General features: G+C 45.3%; 1 protein-coding gene across 8 annotated transcripts in view; it reads right to left on the bottom strand.

Annotated features, from left to right (window-relative positions):
• Positions 1–22,017, bottom strand: part of KLHL2 (kelch like family member 2) — a 122,184-nt gene that overhangs the window by 4,191 nt on the left and 95,976 nt on the right. For 7 of the 8 annotated variants that reach the window (XM_005307442.5, XM_065596516.1, XM_065596520.1 and 4 more), the window contains 4 exons: positions 20,264–20,381; positions 19,451–19,648; positions 18,608–18,709; positions 15,692–15,820 (listed from right to left, as the gene is read on the bottom strand). In XM_005307442.5, the coding sequence (XP_005307499.1) occupies positions 15,692–15,820; positions 18,608–18,709; positions 19,451–19,648; positions 20,264–20,381 (547 nt within the window). Of the gene's footprint in view, positions 1–11,086; positions 12,547–15,691; positions 15,821–18,607; positions 18,710–19,450; positions 19,649–20,263; positions 20,382–22,017 lie in introns of those variants that run through there. The other variant, XM_065596515.1, reaches the window with a different exon arrangement.

Below are 22,017 nucleotides of genomic sequence, written 5' to 3'. Positions count from 1 at the left end.
ATATCCCAGAATGATGTTAGCTTTTTTTGCAACAGTGTTACACTGTTGACTCATATTTATCTTGTGGTCCACTATGACCCCCAGATCCCTTTCCACAGTACTCCTTCCTAGGCAGTCATTTTCCATTTTGTATGTGTGCAACTAATAGTTCCTTCCTAAGTGGAGTACTTTGCATTTGTCCTTATTGAATTTCATCCTATTTACTTCAGACCATTTCTCCACTTTGTCCAGCCAAAGTGTGAGGTGAGTATCAAGGACTTTCAAAAATATACTTTGGGGAAAATATATTATATAGTAAGGCCATTAATACATAAAGAGGGACATGACCTCTGCTGAAATACTTAAATTTTAATGTCTGTCTTCAATAAGAAAACTAAAAAGGAGGGAGACTGGAATAATTAGGGAGTAATAAAAGTCTAAAAAAAATAGCTACCATAAAACATCACTATACCAACATTATAAAATCACATTATCCATTGCTTTATCAGTGATACTCAGTATGGACTATCATTCAGTTCAGCTAATGGGTATTTTGGTTGCTATTGTTTATGGCTGCAACATCGATCATAATGCAATATTGTGTCACTTTTCTTTCTACTGCTCTGTGATCTCACTTTAGTGTAGAGTATCACACAGCATACGTGTAATATAGCTTTCAATATGAGAGGGCTTGAGGAAGGATGAGATTTTTAGCACAAATTTGAGATGCAGTCATATAGCCAAACCAAATATATAAAAAGATTGGGTTTCGTTACTATTTTGTCCCATATCTCTGACCTAACTCCACCCAACTGTAGCCGCCGGCCTTATTGTTTAGTATATTTACTTCTCAAAACCCAACCATTTAACATATTACTTTTTAATATCACCTCCCACTCCCCTTTGGTCTATCCTTTATTACCCCTCCACCAACCCCCATTTCCAAGTCATACCTCATTTCTTGCTGCTTTCATCTATATCTTCTTGTTGTCGTCCTCTTGCACTTCCTGTTCTTTTGTTTTCTTCTCCTGCCCATTTTCCTGATTCTTGTCTTACCCTTTACCCCTCCCAAAAGACTTGGCGGACATGGGATTTAAGATCCTCATCCCTGTATGATGCAGCACACTCCTCTCAGCTGTAGCCAGGAGCAGATATGACTTCCGTCCCTATGCTGATCAGCTGAGAGGCAGGTGGCTCTAAAGGGGCCAGGCAGCTGAAAGTCAATCTTTGTGTGAAGCCGACACAAGCATGCAGTGGGAATGGGCAGAAGTCCTTTGGGGTGACCATATATCCAGGAGGTTTAACTAAAACAAGATCAAACTCCTACTTTAATAAAACCTACTGTGACAATAGGACAAATCCCCAAATAGAAACATTCTGATAAGTCAGTATATCTGGTCACTATGATCATATTGAAATACAGCACAGTAATGCAAGCAAAACTTATTTTTTTTCCAAATGACTGATATAATTTTTACATGTATTTAACACTTCTTTATATATAACCCACTGAATTATGTTAGTAAAGTTTTACTTGAAGGGGATTAAGTAAAACCCTGAATCACTGACTATTTCTAGAAGTCATGGAGAACCGAAAAGGTAACAGAAGACTGGGAAAAAAACAAATGTGGTACAAAACTTGGACAAAAGTGATCCTGGCAATTACCATCTAGTAAACTGAATTTCAGTCCTTGATAAAATAATGGAATATAAGAGGAAAAAAAGAATCTGAAAATTTTTAGAGCTAGATTCACAAAAGGACTCTGGTGCCTAACTACAACTTTAGGTGCCTAAATCCTAAAACCAGGTCCCATTGGGATTCACAAAACCCCAACTCAACTGCTGTGGATCTGTGCAGGTGCCTCTATTAGCTCAGCACCTAAAATTTTTGCAGTAAAAGTTTCCCAGATGCCTATGTATCTGCCTCTGCTCATGCACACTGCAGCCCACTCTAGATATCTGGATGCCCAAGTCCCAGAGCGATGCTGTAACCAGGTGAAGAGAGTTGTTCCTCTACCTAACTCACTAGCAAGGCCCAATATAGTAGCTCCAAGCTTGTCTGCCAGATTGGGCCCCTATAAATGAGCTTCCACAAAACAGCGAGGGAGAAAAGAAGGAACTCCCTCCTAACTTTTAGTCCAGTGGTTAGGATACTCACCTGGGAGGTGGCAGACCTCTGGTTCAAGTCCCCCTGCCACCTGAGGGGAAGAAGGGATTTGAACAGGGATCTGTCATCTCTCAGGTAAGTGCCTTAACCATTGGACATAGAGCTATTTTGATGTGGGCTCCCTCAGTCTCTCCTGTTGGAGTTGTTCCATTGGGAATAAATTTAAAAAAATTCATTGGTGCAAGGGACTGGATTCTGGGTCTTCCACATCATAAGAGTGCTCTAACCGCCAGGCTACAGCATCAGTCTCATGCTTGCTCACTCTGGCTCCATTCCTTTAAGTGTTTATCCACAGTGGAGACACTCAGGAAACACCCCTCTCCTCTATATCTCCCACAGAGATATCTAGCATAAGAGACTCAACGTGCTGCCTTTTGTAAATCCCATTCTGAGGTGCCTCTCTCTATCCATTCATTGTATATGGTGCCAAACTCAGGCTTTTGGGAATCCCAGTAACTTTCTAAGCATCTAATAAAGTTAGGAGTGACAATGCTCAGTGTCAGCATTCTTATGTTTCTTTGTAATCTAGCCACCGTTGGATAACTGGGCCATGGGCATTAAGCAACATTAGTTTGTAAAAGCAAATTCTAACTCCCCTTTGTACCATTGGATAAAATAGATATGGGAGCAGATTGAAAAGTGAAATTTTGCTGCAATTCATCGATTATTATATCTCTTGTTAATGACTCAAATAATTAGCCTGCTTATATGCAAACATTTCCAATCATAAAATTCAATTACACCTCTACCCGGATATAACGCGATCCGATATAACACGAATTCAGATATAATGCGGTAAAGCAGCGTTCCGGCGGGGAAGGGGGCCGGGGTTGCACACTCCAGCGGATCAAAGCAAGTTTGATATAATGCGGTTTCACCTATAACACAGTAAGATTTTTTGGCTCCCAAGGACAGCGTTATATCGGGGTAGAGGTGTACAAACTAGTGTTAGATATCACTAATATTTATTAGTGCCCTTTTTATAATCCTTTGGCCAGTTTTTAATCTACTTCTCATCTCCAAGCTAATATAAAGAACAGTTACCTACCTTTTGTAATTGTTGTTCTTCGAGATGTGTTGCTCATGTCCATTCCAAGTAGGAGTGTGCACGCTGTGTGCACAGTCGTCAGAAGGTTTTTCCCCCTAGCAGTACCCGTTGGGTCAACTGTGGAGCTCCCTGGAGTGGTGCCCTCATGGCGGTGTATATAGGTCCCTGCCAACCCACCGCCTCTTCAGTTCCTTCTTGCCAGATACTCTGACAGAGGGGAGGCAGGTGGGTCTTGCAATGGACATGAGCAACATCTCAAAGAACAACAGTTCTGAAAGGTAGGTATCCGTTTTTTTTCTTCGAGTGATTGCTCATGTTGATTCCAAGTAGGTGACTCCAAAACAGTCCCCCAGAGGAGGGGTTGGAGTTCACTGAGTTGCAGACTGTAGCACAGCTCTACCAAATGAGACATCGTCTCTAGCCTGCTGTGTGATGGCGTAGTGTGACATAAAGGTGTGAACAGATGACCACATTACTGCCCTGCAGATGTCCTGAACAGGGACCTGCGCCAGGAAAGCTGCAGATGAAGCTTGCACTCTCATGGAGTGAGCTGTCCACGGTGGGGCCGGCATCTTTGCTAGGTCATAGCATACCCTGATACAAGCCGTGATCCAAGAAGAGATCCTTTGGGATGACATCGGTAGCCCTCTCATCCTCTCCGCAATTGCTACCAAGAGCTGGGTCGACTTCCTAAATGGCTTTGTCCGCTCGATGTAAAAGGCTAACACCCGTTTGACATCCAGGGAATGGAGCATACGTTCTCGGTTCGTGACATGTAGCTTAGGGAACTACACTGGCAGAAAAATGTCCTGATTCATATGAAATTGTGAAACCATCTTTGGGAGGAAAGTTGGGTTCGGCTGCAACTGCACCATGTCCTTGTAAAACACAGTATAAGGGGGCTCGTATGTCAGGGACTTGAGCTCAGATACCCTCCTAGCCAAAGTCAGCCACAAGGAATGCCACCTTCCAAGAGAGGTAAAGAAGAGAGCAAGTCGCCAGGGGCTCAAAGGGAGCGCCCATCACTCTCGAGAGCACCAGATTAAGATCCCATGGGGGAATCAGCTTTCTTACTTGAGGGTACAGTCTGTCTAGCCCCTTGAGGAAGTGTCCAACCATAGGGTTAGCAAATACTGAACGGTCCATTGAGCCGGGATGGAAAGCCGAAATCGCGGCCAGGTGCATTTTCATTGACAATACTGCCAGCCCCTGCCGCTTTTAATGAAGTAAATAGTCCAAGATGAAGGGAATTAAGGCCTGCAATGGACCAAATTGAAAATCTCTTCCACTTAGCTAGATAAGTGGTGTGCGTAGAAGGAGCACCTGCCTAATGGAATCCGAGCACAGGAGTTCTAACAGGTTCAGCCATGGCGCTTTCATGCTGTGAGGTGGAGAGACTCTAGGGTGGGGTGCTGAAGGCAGCTGTGGTCCTGTGTGATCAACTCCAGAATAAGGGGCAGAGTTATAGGCGTATCCACCGACAGATGCAGCAGCGTGGTGAACCAGTGCTGACGTGGCCATGCTGGTGCTATCAAGATTAACAATGCCTTATCTCGTCAGACCTTGAGGTGAACCTTGTGGATGAGTGGGAATGGCAGGAATGCATACAGCAGGTGCCTTTCCAGAACAGGAGAAAGGCATCCGCGAGCCAGCCCTGGCTGTGATTCAGGAAGGAGCAGAACTGCTGCCACTTCCTGTTGTGCCATGTCACAAATAGGTCTATCTGGAAAATGTTGATGGTGACGTCTGGGTGAAGAGACCACTCGTGGCCGTGAAAAGACCTGCTGAGATGATCAGCCAGTTCGTTCAGCGAACCCGGAAGATACGAGGCCTCCAATTGTATCGAGTGGGTGATGCAGAATTCCCACAGCTTGAGGGCTTCCTGATACAGGGGAGAGGAGTGAACACCACCGTCTGTTTATATAGAACATTATATAGAATATACCGATACACAGCTGCCCTGTAGATGGGTTTGAAATGTCTGGCAAGTGAGGTGCACTGCACGCAGCTCCTTGACGTTGATGTGCAGTGAAAGTTCTGTCTGGGACCACAGAGTCCTGAGATCGCCTAGGTGTGCTCCCCATCCCATCGCTGACACATCTGTGACTAGTGACAGCATTGGCTGAGGTTTGGACAAGTATATTCCCACACATACTGTTTGTGGGTTGAGCCACCATCACAGGGACTCGAGAACCTGAGAAGTAAGAGTGACCAATCTGTCTAGGTGGTCTTGGTTCGGCCTGTAAACTCGGGCTAGCCATGCCTGAAGGGGACATAGCTGCAGTCTGGCATGCTGTACCACAGACGTGCAAGCCACCATATGCCCAAGCAACTTTAAGCAATTCCACGCAGTCATCTTGGGAAATCTGTTGACATATTTTATGATGGCGTTCATGGCAAGGAAACAAGCTTCCGGAAGAGAAGCCCTGGCCAGGGTGGAGTCTAGGAGGACCCCAATGAACTCTATCCTCTGAGTGGGATTTATGGTTGACTTTGCCATGTTCAAGATGAGGCCAAGCCTGAGGAAAGTCATGCGGACGATGCTCACGTGGTCCTTCACTTGGGCCCAAGAATGACCCTTGATTAGCCAGTCGTCCAGCTATGGGAATACTTGCACCTGTCATTTCCTCAGAAAGGCTGCCATGACTGCCATGCACTTGGTGAACACCCAAGGGGCTGCCGATAAGCCAAAGGGGAGGACCGTGAACTGGTGGTAGATGTTGTTGACCACAAAGTGAAGGAATCATCTATGGGATGGGATTATGGACACATGAAAGTAAGTGTTCTTCAAGTCGAAGGCGGTGTACCAGTCCCCCGGATCCAGAGAGGGAATGATGGAAGCCAGGGAGATCATGCGGAACTTCAAGTTCTTCATGAATTTGTTGAGGTTTTGCAGGTCTAAAATGGGCCTGAGCCCACTCTTGGCCTTGGGGATTAGGAAATAATGGGAGTAGAACCCCCTGCCCCTGAACTCCAGAGGAACCTCCTCTACCACCCCACGTTGCAAGAGCGTTTGCGTCTCCTGCACTAGAAGTTACTCATGAGAAGGGTCCCTGAAGAGGGATGGGGAGGGTGGGTGGGAAGGCGGGAGGGAACAGAATTGGATAGAATATCCCAATTCTACCATGCTCAAGACCCATTGGTCTGAGGTTATTTGAGACCAGGCAGAGTAAAAATGGGATAGACGATTCGCAAAGAGAGGGGAAGGACCCGGGAGTTGGGCTGGTGCTCCATCCTCAAGTGTATCTTCAAATGTTTGGTTTTGAGGCCGACGGCTGTTTCGCCACTGCTTGGCTGTGGCCAGAGGAGGACTGAGCAGGGCGCCTCCCGCTACTCCTGCCCCGCTTCCTATTATAATCTTGTCTGGGAGGAGCAGAGTAAAAAGCATGGGGGCGGGCTGAGGTTTGAACAGCTTCCGCTGGGGGGTCATCATGTGTATTCCCAGGGATTTAAGGGTTGCCTGCGAGTCCCCGAGCCCAGAAGCCAAGAGTCTCTTTGCTCTGAAAAGAGCCCAGAGCAGTGAAAGGGTAGATCCTGGATAATATTCTGACCTCATGCGGGAGCCCTGAGACCTGAAGCCATGAGCTGCGCCTCATGGCTATGGCAGTAGCCATCGTGCGGGTAGTCGAATCTGCAAAGTCTAAGGCGGCCTGTGGCGAGGTCCTTGCGACTACCTTGCCTTCCTCCAAGACTATGCCAAACTCGGAGCAGGAGTCCACGGGGAGCAATTCCTGGAACTTGGCCAAGGTATTCCAGGAGTTGTAGCAGTAACGGCTGAGGACCGCCTGCTGGTTTTGCTATGGGAAGCTGGAGCCCCACAGTGGAGTACACTTTCCAACCGAAGAGGTCCAGCTTCTTAGCGTCCTTGGATTTGGGGGTAGACCCCAGCTATCCCTGCCGCTCCTTCTGGTTAGCCGCCTCCACCACCAGCATACCCGGCTGCAGGTGGGTAAAGAGCCACTTGTACTCTTTGGATGGCACAAAGTATTTGCATTCCACCCCCTTGTCCACGTGGGGGGATAGAGGCGGGTGTGTGCCACAACACGTTAGTGATGTTTTGGATAGTCTTGATATGGGGCAACCCTACCCTTGAAGGTCCTTTAGGGGACCAGAATGTCTACCATCGGATCATTCTCCTCAGAGACCTCCTCTGCCTGCATATTTAGGTTCTGGGCCACCCTGCTAAGCAGGTCCTGATGTGCCCTGGAGTCTATAGCAGGCAGCATAGTAGAAGTACCCACCACCTCCTCATCTGGGGAGGAGGACGACGACGTCCTTGGGGGCACTGGGTCTTCTTGACCCTCTGGCTCACGAGGGTCGTCCTGAGTGGTGACACCTTGAGCGGCACAGGGGATAGCGTTGGTGCCCAGCGCTGACCTGGACGTCCATGTCCTGCTCATGGGGAGACTCCCAGGTTACAGAGGTGGCTGAAGGAGGGATCCGAACCTCCGAGGCCACTGACAGGGATCTGGAGCCCAGCTCTTGGGCTTGATGGTAGGCCCACGGTGTCCAAAAGGGCCACTGGGCTGGCCCCTGCCACTGTGGGGGCCAGGACATCACAGGCACCGTTTGCCCTTCATTCTGCCTCAGATGGTGCTGGGAACGGTACCGGCTAGCCTAGAGACATAGGAGTCTGCCTCCGCCTCTGAAGAATAGTCCGATTTTGGTGACCAGGGCGGTGCAGACTGAAACAGTGCCAGGGAATGGTGCCGTGGCGAGGATGATTGGTGCCACATCGATGCTGGCTTGCCTTGGGGCACATTTCCCCTCTGTAGAGCCAGTGCCAATGCCAGATCAGGGGACTGTGCTGTCATGGCGATCAAGTCCCTGGCCGTTTCAAATGCGTCCGGTGTGGACAGAAGACCTATGTCGTCCTCCAGGTCCTCGTGCACTAGGGAGTCCACCAGGACCAGACTCAATGGACCTCCCCACAAAGTTGAAGTCAACAGTGCCAGAATAGATGGGGCCGAGGTTGAGTGTCGCGATGTGGGACACACCCCACTGGTGCCTGCTTGCTCCACTATTTTAGTGGGGGAGCACTCTGTCTGCTCTTTTCTTTTTGTACGGCACCGGTGAATGGGAGCGTTGCCTTGTGCTGGCACTGGAGGCGGTCTTCGGTGCCAGGGAATTATGGTGCCACCGAGATTCCTTAACCGAGTCCTTTCTCAGTGTCGAAGCCTCCTGCACCCAGGCCGGCGCGCTGTGCACCAAAGTACTGAACGTGGGTCAGATGCCATCTGGGCTGTCTGGAGATGAAGGGATAACTCCATCAAGAGGAGCTTCAGCCGAAAGTCCCGCTCCTTTTTAGTTCTGGGCTTGAAGCCCCTGCAGATCTTGCACCTGTCGGCCTGGTGTGCCCCTCCCTGGCACTTCAGACAGGAGTCGTGTGAGTCTCCCCTTATCATGGGCTTCAGGCAGGATCCACACAGCTTGAAACCCAGAGGCCAAGACATGCCCCAGTCCCTGGCGGGAGCAAAGGGTGGTGTGGGGGGAAACCCGCAGCTAAAACCTAACTACTAACACTAAGGCCTGGTCTACACTATGAGTTTAGGTTGAATTTAGCAGCGTTAAATCGAATTAACCCTGCACCCATCCACACAATGAAGCCATTTACTTCAACATAAAGGGCTCTTAAAATCTATTTCTGTGCTCCTCCCCGATGAGGGGAGTAGCGCCGAAATTGACACTGCCATTTCGAATTAGGGTTAGTGTGGCCACAATTCGACGGTATTGGCCTCCAGGAGCTATCCCACAGTGCACCATTGTGACCGCTCTGGACAGCAATCTGAACTCGGATGCACTGGCTAGGTAGACAGGAAAAGCCCCGCAAACTTTTGAATTTCATTTCCTGTTTGCCCAGCGTGGAGAGCACAGGTGACCACGCAGAACTCATCAGCACAGGTAACCATGCAGTCCAAGAATCGAAAAAGAGCACCAGCATGGACCGTACGGGAGGTACTGGATCTGATCGCTACATGAGGAGAGGATTCTGTGCTAGCAGAACTACGTTCCAAAAGACGAAATGCCAAAACATTTGAAAAAATCTTCAAGGGCCTGATGGAGAGAGGCCACAATAGGGACTTGTATCAGTGCCGCGTGAAAGTTAAGGAGCTCAGACAAGCCTACCAGAAAACCAAAGAAGAAAATGGAAGGTCCAGGGCAGAGCCGCAGACATGTCGCTTCTACGCTGAGCTGCATGCAATTCTAGGGGGGGCCGCCACCACTACCCCACCCCTGACCGTGGATTCCGAGGAGGGGATACTCTCAGCCATGCCTGAGGATTCTGTGGACGGGGAAGATGAGGAGGAGGAGGAGGCGAGCTTGCGGAGAGCATACAGCACTCCGTTCTCCCCAATAGCCAGGATCTTTTTCTCAGCCTGACTGAAGTACCCTCCCAAGGCAGTATCCCAGATCATGAAGCCATGGAAGGGACCTCTGGTGAGTGTACCTTTGTAAATATATAAAATATGGTTTAAAAGTAAGCGTTTTTTTAATGATTAATTTGCCCTGAGGACTTGGGATGCATTCGCGGCCAGTACAGCTACTGGAAAAGTCTGTTAACGTGTCTGGGGATGGAGTGGAAATCCTCCAGGGACATCTCCATGAAGCTCTCCTGGAAGTACTCCAAAAGCCTTTGCAGAAGGTTTCTGGGCAGTGCAGCCTTATTCCGTCCTCCATGGTAGGACACTTGACCACGCCATGCTAGTAGCAAGTAATCTGGTATCATTGCCTGACAAAGCCTGGCAGCGTATGGTCCCGGTGTTTGCTGGCATTCAAGCAGCATCCGTTCTTTATCTAGCTGTGTTACCCTCAGGAGAGTGATATCGTTCATGGTAACCTGGTTGAAATATGGGAATTTAATTAAGGGGACAGAGGTGGCCGTTCCTACTGGGCTGTTTGCCTGTGGCTGAAAAGAAATCCTTCCCTGCAATTAGCCAAGCGGGGGCTAGGGGGGAAGAGGGGGAATTGGCGCTGAGCTTTTCGCATTTGGCTAGCAGGGATCTTCCCTGATACCAGCCACGTGGTGGGGGGAGGGATAAAGCGATCATCCCAGAGAATTGGATGGGGGGGGGGTTAGTTTGGTTTCTGCTGCTGCATGTTAACAGGAAAACTGCAGCACTGAATGGGCTTTGCTTGGTATGGGAAAGGAGGGCGCTGCTTTTATGTAGGTTGCAGAAGCCGAAAGACAATGGCTTACCATGGCTGCATGGAAGCCAAATTCTGTTGCCCGGCCCTGCGTCTGTGATCTCTCACACCAAAGCCGCAGGCACTCAATACAAGATGCAAAATGCAACCTTGTACCGAAATCACATGGGCTATGTAATGTGAATAGTGTTTTTCACCGTGAAAGAGCATAAGCATTGTTGTGTAAAATGTATTTTTTTAAATAATTCTCTCCCTTTTTTCCCTCCCGCAGCTGCAAATTTTTCAAGCTTCCCTCCTCCATCCCGAAGGCTATCTCAGATAAGGCAGCGAAAAAAAAACACACGACACAAAATGTTCTCGGAAATCATGCAATCGACCCGCGATGAAAGAGCTCATCTGAATGAGCGGAAGGACATGGTATCCCAGTACAGGAAAGCTGCCAGTGAATGTGAGGCCATGAGGGACGAACATGAGGAGAGGAGGGACGCTCGAGATGAGAGGTGGAGGGATGCAACGCTGGGGCTGCTGCATGAGCAAACGGACATGCTCCGGCATCTAGTGGAGCTTCAGGAACAGCAGTAGGATCACAGAGTGCCGCTGCAGCCCCTGTATAACCACCCTCCCCCCTCACCATGTTCCATAGCCTCCTCACCCAGACGTGTAAGAACACGGGCGGGGGGGGGAGGGGGGACTCTGTGCAGCCTCCCACTCCACCCCACTGGACAGCCCAACCAAAAGACTGAACTTTTGAAGTGGCCTTTTCCTTCCCTCCTATCCTCCTCCCAAACCCCACTCGGGCTATCCTGTCATTTTCTCCCTCTTTTTATAATCAATTAATAAAGAATACATGATTTTTAAATGAGAGTGACTTTATTTCCTTTGAAAGCAAGCTGTGATCGAAGGGGGAGGGTGGGTTGCTTACAAAGAATGAGTCAATCAAGGGGGCGGGTTTTCATCAAGGAGAAACAAATAGAACTTTCACACCGTAGCCTGGCCTGTCATGAAACTGGTTTTCAAAGCTTCTCTGATGTGCAGTGCTTCCTGGTGTGTTCTTCTAATCGCCCTGGTGTCTGGCTGCACATAATCAGCGGCCAGGCGATTTACCTCAGCCTCCCACCCCGCCATAAAGGTCTCCCCCTTACTCTCACAGTGGAGCACACAGCAAGCAGCAATAACAATGGGAATATTGGTTTGGCTGAGGTCTGAGCGAGTCAGTAAAGTGCGCCAGCAACCCTTTAAACGTCCAAATGCACATTCTACCACCATTCTACACTTGCTCAGCCTGTAGTTGAACAGCTCCTGACTACTGTCCAGGCTACATGTGTATGACTTCATGAGCCATGGCATTAAGGGGTAGGCTGGGTCCCCAAGGATAACTATAGGCATTTCAACATCCCCAACGGTTATTTTCAGGTCTGGGAAGTAAATCCCTTGCTGCAGCCATTTAAACAGATTAGTGTTCCTAAAGACGCGAGTGTCATGAACCCTTCCCGGCCATCTCATGTTTGGTGATATTGGTGAAACATCCCTTGTGATCCACCAGTGCTTGCAGCACCATTGAAAAGTACCCCTTGCGGTTTATGTACGGGCTGCCCTGGTGCTCCGGTGCCAAGATAGGGATATGGGTTCCATCTATTGCCCCACCACAGTTAGGGAATCCCATTGCAGCAATGGCATACACTATGACCTGCACATTTCCCAGAGTCACTACCTTTGGTAGCAGCAGCTCAGTGATTGCTTTGGCTATTTGCATGACAGCAGCCCCCACAGTAGATTTGCCCACTCCAAATTGATTCCCGACTGACGGGTAGCTGTCTGGCGTTGCAAGCTTTCACAGGGCTATTGCCACTCGCTTCTCAACTGTGAGGGCTGCTCTCATCTTGGTATTCTGGCGCTTCAGGGCAGGGGAAAGCAAGTCACAAAGTTCCATGAAAGTGCCCTTATGCATGCGAAAGTTTCGCAGCCACTGGGAATCGTCCCACACCTGCAACACTATGTGGTCCCACCAGTCTGTGCTTGTTTCCCGGGCCCAGAATCGGCGTTCCACGACTATAACCTGCCCCATTAACAGCATGATCTCCAAAGCGCCGGGGCCCGCGGTTTGAGAGAATTCTGTGTCCATGTCCATGTCCTCATCACTCTTGTCGTCGTGCTGCAGTCGCAGCCTCCTCCTTGCCTGGTTTTTCAGGTTCTGGTTCAGCATAAACTGCACGATATAATGCGTGAGGTGTTTACAATGTTCATGACTGCTGTCTTGAGCTGACCAGGCTCCATGCTTGCCATGGTACGGCGTCTGCACACAGTTCACCCAGGGAAAAAAGACGCGAAACGGTTGCCTGCCGTTGTTTTCACGGAGGGAGGGGTGAGGCTGTACCCAGAACCACTAGCAACAATGTTTTTTGCCCCATCAAGCATTGGGATCTCAACCCACAATTCCAATGGGCGGGGGAGACTGCGGGAACTATGGGATAGCTACCCACAGTGCAATGCTCTCGAAGTTGACGCTAGCCTCGGTACATAGACATACACCGCCAAATTAATGTGCTTAGTGTGGCCGCATGCACTCGACTTTATACAATCAGTTGCCAAAAATCGAATTCTGAAAATTCGGAGTAATCCCGTAGTGTAGACATACCGTAATACTAACTACAACTTTTAAAACTATTTACAGAAAAATGGATAACAGCCCACTAGGAAATTACTTGCTAAATGCAAGAGAGAGAGAGAAAGTGTTATGTAAAGCCTCTGCTCAATCCAGTAGAATGGGATTGTAAGATTTGTAACTTTTCAGTCATTGCTAGTATGATCATTAAGTTCTGTAACCTTTTGGGAAACTTTGTAACTTTAGTTATTTTTAGCATAGCCTTTTAAGTTTTGTAATTTTTGCAAGCTTTGTAACCTTTTCAGTTACCACTTGTATAAACCTCCAAGCTTTGCAACATTCCATCACGCAATCAGAGAGTGTGAGAACAAGGAAATGTGTGGGGCAGAGAAGGGAGTGTATGTGGGACTGGTCGGAGAGGAACTGCAAGGAGAAAAGAGCCCAGAGCCAGGTGTGTCTGATGTAATCTGCCCTGAGAAGGCAATCATGGGGTGCTGTAAAGAAAAGAAGAACCTGGTATGCATGAAAGGAACGAGGCCTGGGTATGTTTCTCAGTGACGGACACAGAAGGGAAACTCAGGGTACATGAAAGGAGCCACCCAGTTCCAAAAAAGGAAAAAGGCATATACACAAGCCCCCTGGTTCTTGACCCGCTCGCCGGCCCGGATCCGTGAGCGCAGGTGGACACACCAGATCTACTATGCTTTGGCTTCTCAGCTTCCTCTGCTGTCTCCGGTAACTCTCCGCCTCTGAGAGTATGTGGGTGCATGAGGGTCTGAATGCAATGAATGCATGCATGCATGAATAAGCTCCAGCCCTTTCCTGTTTGATCCAATAACGGCATTTAATAAAACCAATATAAGTGTAACCCTGGGTTGGTTTCTAAGGAAAGCTGCTCCAACGACCATCACTGGCGGTAAGAAGGAACTGAAGAGGCAGTGGATTGGAAGGGACCCATATACATCACCATGAGGGTGCCACTCTGGGGGCTCCACAGCTGACTCGACAGGTACTGCTAGGGGAAAACCCTTCTGACGACTGTGCACGTGGCACATCCACACTTGGAACTGACATGAGCAATCACTTGAAGAAGAAGTTTAGTTAGTAGTATTTCATGAGATACTAAAATGCTTTACTAAGAATCCAGATATTTACATATATACTGATTCCTTGATGCACTAATTTTGTAATTTTAGGTAAAAAAATAATCAAGCTATTTTAAGCAAGTATGATATAAATAAATCAAATTTTTGTTATTTTTTAGCTAGAATTACAAAATAGGTCTCTGAATGGAACTCTGTAGATGAAGTATTTGGATTTCAGTAAATATTTTAATACAGGGTCATGAATTACTACTCAAAAATAATTAATTTGGATTGGACTTAAGTACTGCTACACAGATTAAAAACTTGATAGAATAAATGATAGAAGGCAAGGTATAATATTGGAGAAGTGGTAGAAAATGTATTGGGGTGCACCTAGGAATCCAAGTTCCATTAGGTCTTATTTACAGCAATATTTCTTTTGATCATCAGGAAAAGGAGAAAGCAGCACATTAATGCAACTTCTGCTGGATACTAAATTGGGTATGCCTGGAAACACCATGGAAGACATTTAGAGTACAAAGGGACCTGAAGAGGCTAGAAATATACCAAAATTAAATTTGATTTGGAAAAGACCACGTGAAAACATCTGGAGAAATAAACTACTATTCAATAAGTTGGAAAAACCTAGAATACCAAAAGAGAGAGAGAACAATGATCAGCGAACTAGACTTGAGTTCCCAATTTAACAAGGCCTTAGGAAATACTTCTACAGCCCCAAAATGGCATTAGTATCATCTCAATGAACAAGAAGTAGATGTCACTCTGGCATTTTGAGTTATATTTAAAATCAAAAACGCACACATAGCTCTTGGCGAGATTACACTTAGATTACTGTTTTAGATTCTGCGCACTTCAATACCAGGAAGAAAAACTGAAGGGAGTTAAAAGAAGGATACAAGAGATTTACTTATGAAGAAAGATTAAAAGAGATAAATGTGTACAGCTTGACTAAATGATAGGGGATGGCGGCACATGATAGCCTAAACATATTTGAAGGGTGTAAACAACAGGTAATGAGGGGGTTATTCAAGATGAAACAAAGGTTGTATAAGTAGAAGTAATGGGATTAAACTAAGGAATGGAAATTTAAGGACAAATATAAGGAGAACACTTCCTAACAGTGAGATCAATTAGACTGCAGAACAAGTCTTCCAAAGGAGCTGGTGGAAGCCCAATCACTCTGCACAACTCAAGTTAGACTGAAATCCCTATTAGAGAAAGCAATCCTCCACCGACAAAGGGATGACCTAGATGACACAGGCCTCTCTCATCTGATTTCTGTGATTCAATGAACTGCTTAATGGAGTTCAGTTGGAAATGTAAAAGCATTGGATGTGACGTTCCATGTATATTACTCTGTATGATGATATCAAGAAGCCTAAGAAGTCTAGTAGGTAAATATGAAAAGGTACAAACAAATGGGGAAGAAAACCCCTGCATAGTTAACATTTGCCTAACCTTATTGTATGGGACAGTTTTGCATTTGTAACCTTCAGTGCTTCTGTCAACTGCACTGTACAATAAAAGTAAATATACTGAGGTGTCCTATAAATCAGCCTGTATTTTATATTTTAAGGAATAACGTGTTTCTTTGGTTGCAATATAATAATTTGCTTTCATTTTGTTAATTCTTGTTCACTCACCTGCTCCACTCCGTCTAGTGCTCATTTCTGCCACATAGGTCCACTCATTTGTACTAGAATTATAGCATTCCACCGTACTAAGGCACTGACGTGACGCCCCATCATAGCCGCCAACAGCATATAGCATACCTAGAAAGGCAATCGCCAAGCCCCCCGCCCCACAGTATACACAGATTAATTTAAGTATTTTAACACACACACACACACACACACACACACACACACAGAGGTATGTAGACTCTGATGTGCTATATATATGCAAACAGGCAAAACAACAATTCAGTTACACTCTCTAAATCAGACTACGAAAAACAACAGTAGAGTGATTATGGGGGACATCCTACATAAAAATAATTAGCCAAAAGTACTAGTCTCTGGTCCCTGTTAGTTTAAGCTGATATGTTTCCATGATTCAGCAACTGTATGAACAAAAAATGTTGGGTTGCTCAACTGAAGTACATGGTGCCACTCACCCTAATTTTAATCAAAAATTCCACAAAGGCAAACCATTTCAGGTTTGCGCAGCTCTGAAAGCTAGCCAATTCCTTTCTTGGCAAATTACAGGGTGGAGAATTCTTCTATAGCTTAAATTTTCAGAACAGGGACAGCAGGAGGCTCCTGTGATGTTGCACTCCATATGATTTTATGAAAATATGCTAATGAGTATGAATATAATGTAACTGGAATATGCCTCACGCAAAAGATCTCTTGTAAGGTATCATTATAAAGCTTATAATCTACTGAGTGTGGTCATACTATTTGTATAAACGTATCATTCTTGTATCTGAAACTAGAAATAAGAAATATAAAACTCTGAGGTCCTATTGTAATTATGCAAAGTGTGGGCCATTAATGGTGGTTTGGAATCTTGATGGCTCCCATTAACCAAGAAAATTGACTGTAGATGGTTCCATTTACTTGCAAGCTTTCCTGCAAGTCAGGCCAGGAAGAATGAAGGCTTAGGGTCTCACAGGACATGTGACCATGTCACCTGGTACTGGAATCCATCTTAAACCTGGTGCTTTTCCATTAAGAAGGAGGGGGTGGGGACCCAGAGACAAAAGATTCCCACCTTGTGCCAAAGCTATAAAAGGGGGTGGAACAGAACAAAACAGGTGGCAGTCAGGAGAAATCTAGCTACCACCTGAGCTAACAAGAACTGTACCAGGGGAAAGGATTGGGCCCAGACTAGGAAGGAATCCAGTCTGTGAAAGAAGCTTATTGGAACATCTCTGAGGGTGAGATTTTATCTGTATTCAGTTTCCTACTGTATTAGGCTTATACTTGTGTGTTTTATTTTATTTTGCTTGGTAACTTACTTTGTTCTGTCTGTTATTACTTGGAACCACTTAAATCCTACTTTTTATATTTAATAACATCACTTTTTGCTTATAAATTAACCCAGAGTAAGTAAGTAATTCCTGGAGTAGCAAACAGCTGTGCATATCTCTCCATCAGTGTTATAGAGGGCGGACAATTTATGAGTTTACCCTGTACAAGCTTTATACAGAGTAAAACGGATTTATTTAGGGTTTGGATCCCATTGGGAACTGGGTATCTGGATGCTAGAGAGAGGAGCACTTTCTAAGCAGTTTTCAGTTAAGTCTGCAGTTTTGGGGGGGGTGGTTCAGTCCCTGGGTCTGTGTTGGAGCAGACTGGTCTGTCTGGCTCAACAAGGCAGGGTTCTGAAGTCCCAAGCTGCCAGGGAAAACAGGGTCAGATGTAGTCTCAGCACATCATGTGGCAGTCCCAACAGGGTTTCTGTGACCCAACCCGTCACAGCTCCCATACAATTAAAACCACACCTCTAACAGAGTAGCTCAAATTGATGTGTTACATCAGTGAAGATCTATCAGAGAGATGACTATCTTTTTGCATCAAACTTTGCTAGCTTTGTTTGGAAGCAATGAATTATAAATTTATGGAAATTTTTCAGTTTGCTTTAGGTGTACTAGGCCAACTATTTAATAGATGGTTTCCACATTACTTTGTGCACACTTCTCTAAAGGCAAGTTTAAGTACTATCACTTGTGTACACAACAATGGTTTGACATGTCCAAATGAGAGTACACAAAGAAGCTGGTGTGAGAGCACACAACCGGAGGCTGAATTCAAGTCTCTTTGAAAACGTGGCCCACAGTACCTTTTTATCAGCTTCAAAGCGTAGAGCTTCTGGACAGCCCTCCACTTCTGGGTTGTATCCTTATTAATTCCTCAATAGGCAGGGTACAAATCTGAGTACACTATTTTAAAAATGTATTCTAATATTTTGTTTTAAATAAAAATAAACCATAACAAAAGCAGTTTCTACTAAAAGATGTGCCAGTGATAGTGAATGGATATAATCATCTACATGTTTCTTAAAGGCCATCTAAGATGGGGTAATAAACTAATCTCCTAGTCCAATGACCAAAATATTTCCTATTCTCAGATGGCTTTTAAAAAGCAAATTAGAACAGTTATGCCCTGTCCACACAAGCTGAATAATGATGTTCACAGAGGAATTTTGAAAAAATATAAACAAAGTTTAAAGTCTGCTCCCCAATGTGGCAGAAAATAGCATAGATGGTTGTGCTAACTTTTTCCCTACTTGCAGACATAAGGTTCTCTCTACTTTGTCACTGACTGAATGTGCCACTAATCTATCCTTTTAGTTGAGAATGTCCCATTCCCTACCCCGATTTTTGAACACTAGCAGAGAGAAAAGGCAGAAACTTTCAGAACTGTACTTGTCTTATTCTCAGTTAATAACAAGGACATTTGGATGTTTGCCATCCCTACTAGACTGCTATGCAAAAACCCTTCCATTCTATATATTTATTGTACATGTAGTATTTAAGAAAAAAAATCTTACAAAAATGTACAGATAGTGACATAGGCAGACAACTAACATTATCAGATGACATAAAAACTTACCTCCAACAACACCTACACCAACACTACTCCTTCTTGTGTTCATTGGAGCTACATGATACCATTCATTAGTCTTCATATTATAAGCTTCTACGGATGATAAACCTGTTTAAACAGAACAAATCTGTGATTGACATCTTCACAGTATCCAGTCTTTAGAAATTCTCTGTGCTAAGATTTGCAGTCAGGTTTTTTTCTAAGAACAATTAATGGCTATACATGTGGCCTGGGAAGTATCATTTGGATAGCCCACAACATATTGTGATGTTTGGAGAAGGAGTGGTGAATGAAGTCTTTGTAAGGAGTCAGAAAAATTTCTCCCTTTCTTTTTTTAAATGATGAGCTATATGGTACAGTCTTCTGCTCATCAACACTTACATGTATATACATACATACATATATGTGCACATCGCTTGCATGTGCGCACACACACTTCATACGTCACTAAGAGTTAGGAATAAGTGTGCATATTTACATTACAGAAAACATACAGCGAATCTATTCTACGTGCACACAGGAAGGGGGCTCCTAGGCTCAGATTTTTCATGAGGGAGTTGTCAGAGTACTGTAGTAGGACAGTGAGGAGGAAATTTGCCTCTCCAGTGGCTCAGATGCTGTTGAGTCCTTTTGAACCTGCACTCTAGCAAGTGGGGGTGCAGATCTTTGCTCCCACTTAGTACATGGTTTGTGAATGTTCAACTACACAAAAGGCTGGTTGGCTTTCCTGGTCTTTTTCATTTGAAATGCCAGGAACAATATCGAGATGCATAAGTAAATCTGACAGGATTATTTCAATAGTAGCTAAAACTGTAATAACCAACACAGTAGTATTTAAAGATAAAATACCTGTACTCCCATCAAATCCTCCTACAGCATATAAGAGCCCATTTAATACAGCAGCTCCCAAGGTGCTTCTCCTATCTTGCATATTAGCAACACTGGTCCATTGGTCCTTCACTGGATCATAGGAATCGACTGTGCGAACTCTTAAAGAGCCGTTGAAACCACCGACAGCAAAAACCAGTCCACCAATGTACACCATGCCTTGAAAAAACAAGAGTTTACTTTCCCTTACCACTGACTTTCTTTTGTGCTCAGCACATCAGTGTTTAATAAGTAACAATTTATAATATAGATTGCATTATATTACCAGGTTTTTAGTGACAATTTATTCAGTTAAAGTGTTAAATTTTACATGACATTAATGCAAAAATGTTCTGCAGGCTGGATTTATCTCTGCTTACAGCTCCTCACGTGTATTACATTCAATGCCATTTTAAACAATATTTTTACCTAATGGTTCTCTCCATATTCTTTAAACATAAAACAAAGATGCTCATCACTGTAGTATCTGAACATCTCGTATACATTAATGGATTTATCCTCAGTATCATTGCAAATTCTATTTTACAGCTTGGGAACTGAAGCACAAAGAGACAAAGACCAAATGTTCAAACTTGGGTGATCTAAAGTTAGGCATCTAAATCCGTATTTAAAAAGTAATTTAAGTAAGTGGCCTGAATTTTAGAGGCGATGAGCACTTGCAGCTCCCATTGAAATCAAGCACTTCTCAGGGCATGTAGAATAAGTAGTAAAGAAAGAATAAGCATGGTTTCAAATATTGCTTTAGACAGAGCCCTTAGGTTACATGTCACATACCTGCTCTACATCTTCTAGAAGGCAATTCAGCTACCTGATGCCAGCGCTCTTCTTTAAAGTCATAGCATTCCACGCTACGGATGGCCTTTGGTGCTTGTCCTCCAACCACCATCATCAACTGCAAGGGGATCAACGACATTTACTGTTTATTTGCACATATGGGAATATTTGAAAGGCTTTAAAGTGCTAAAGAAAAATATTTCTCTGTACAGCCAATAATCAAAAGATGTTTCATCCAAATATATGCCTAATATCTTACAAGTTAAGAAAAAATAAAAAGATTTCTGAAACATGCTATTTGTGATCTTTCCAGCAAAGGCAGTATTTGAGGCAAAACAGAAAGGAATTCAGGCTTTGTTATACATGCTGTATGGGAAAGATTCAAATTGCCCTGGCCACACAGGAATAAAAATAAGATGCAATGGATGTTTAATTAGGCCACAACTTTAGTCACTTAATATATCTGGAGATAAATCACACAGTGCGGGTCATCATTCTTTCCTTAATAATTTCCACCTATTTTGGAGGTCTGCTGTCAGCCATTCCCCTTTCCAAGCTGGTTCCAAACTTATTGCTGGACTCATGCTTCTCTCCTATGAAGGTTAAGGGTGGGGGGGGGGGGGGAGAAAAAGGTGGAGCTGCCTCCCCATTATACCAGGAATTAGGAGCCACAATCTCCCTTTTCCGTTTCCTTAGGTGGTGCCTTCCTCTAAATCCACTTCCAACTCCTGATTATCAGTGAATAAGAACATAAGAACGGCCATACTGGGTCAGACCAAAGGTCCATCTAACCCAGTATCCTGTCTTCCAACAGTGGCCAATGCCAGGTGCCCCAGAGGGAATGAACAGAACAGGTAATCATCTAGTGATCCATCCCCTGTTGCCCATTCCCAGCTTCTGGCAAACAGAGGCTAGGGACACCATCCCTGCCCATCCTGGCTAATAGCCATTGATGGACCTATCCTCCATGAATTTTTCTAGCTCTTTTTTGAACCCTGTTCAGAGCCCCTCTGTAACAAATCCTGCACAGGACACCTGCTATATACTAAGTTGCAAACATCCTGACCTAATCTTACCTACCCCACCAGACAGACTGCAGGGAAGGTGACAAAAATCCACCCTGCATTGGCCAATCTGACAGTGAGGGCAAAATTCCTTACCAATCCCAAAAGAAAAAAGTTTACTAGTGCAATGTCAACAGCAGATCATAAAAATCTGGTTAGACTCTGATCCCCCATGTGTGGGAGGGTAAATGATGTGGATCAGTGACTGATGGGAGAGTTCCTTCCAGAATGCATGGGGTATAAATTTCTTCCCTCCCTCCACAGCACATGGTGGGTCAGTGCTCCCCCCTGGTCTGGCCACTTCCTGTTCCCCTCGAGGCTCCACTTAGGTATGACCCCTTTTTCCCTCCCTCATAAGCCAAATGCGGTCAGGACTCTGGAAAGAGCCCCATCGCTTTTTCTTCCTCCCACCCACCCATCACTTTCAGTTGTGGTAAGCACATTCTGCAAGAAGCTGAAGATAAAGATACTCTGGGAACTTTTGAGGAGGGATTCTGCCCTCAAGTGTGAGAATCCAGCTTCTAGATGAAGTCAGTGAGGATTGTGAATGTGCACCTGAGAGCAGAATCTAGCCTTTGATTTGGTCCTCTTGAGGGAAGACTAGTTGCAAAGCTTCACTGAATATGCAGAAGTCAGAGGAATGGCATTGACATCTAGCTCCTATTCTGCCACTGCTGAGTTGGAATAATA

This window comes from Chrysemys picta, chromosome 5, assembly GCF_011386835.1.
Source record: "Chrysemys picta bellii isolate R12L10 chromosome 5, ASM1138683v2, whole genome shotgun sequence".
NCBI classification, from domain to species: Eukaryota; Metazoa; Chordata; order Testudines; family Emydidae; genus Chrysemys; species Chrysemys picta.
Note: the sequence above shows the minus strand (reverse complement) of the source record. Positions and strands in the feature narration are given on the sequence as shown.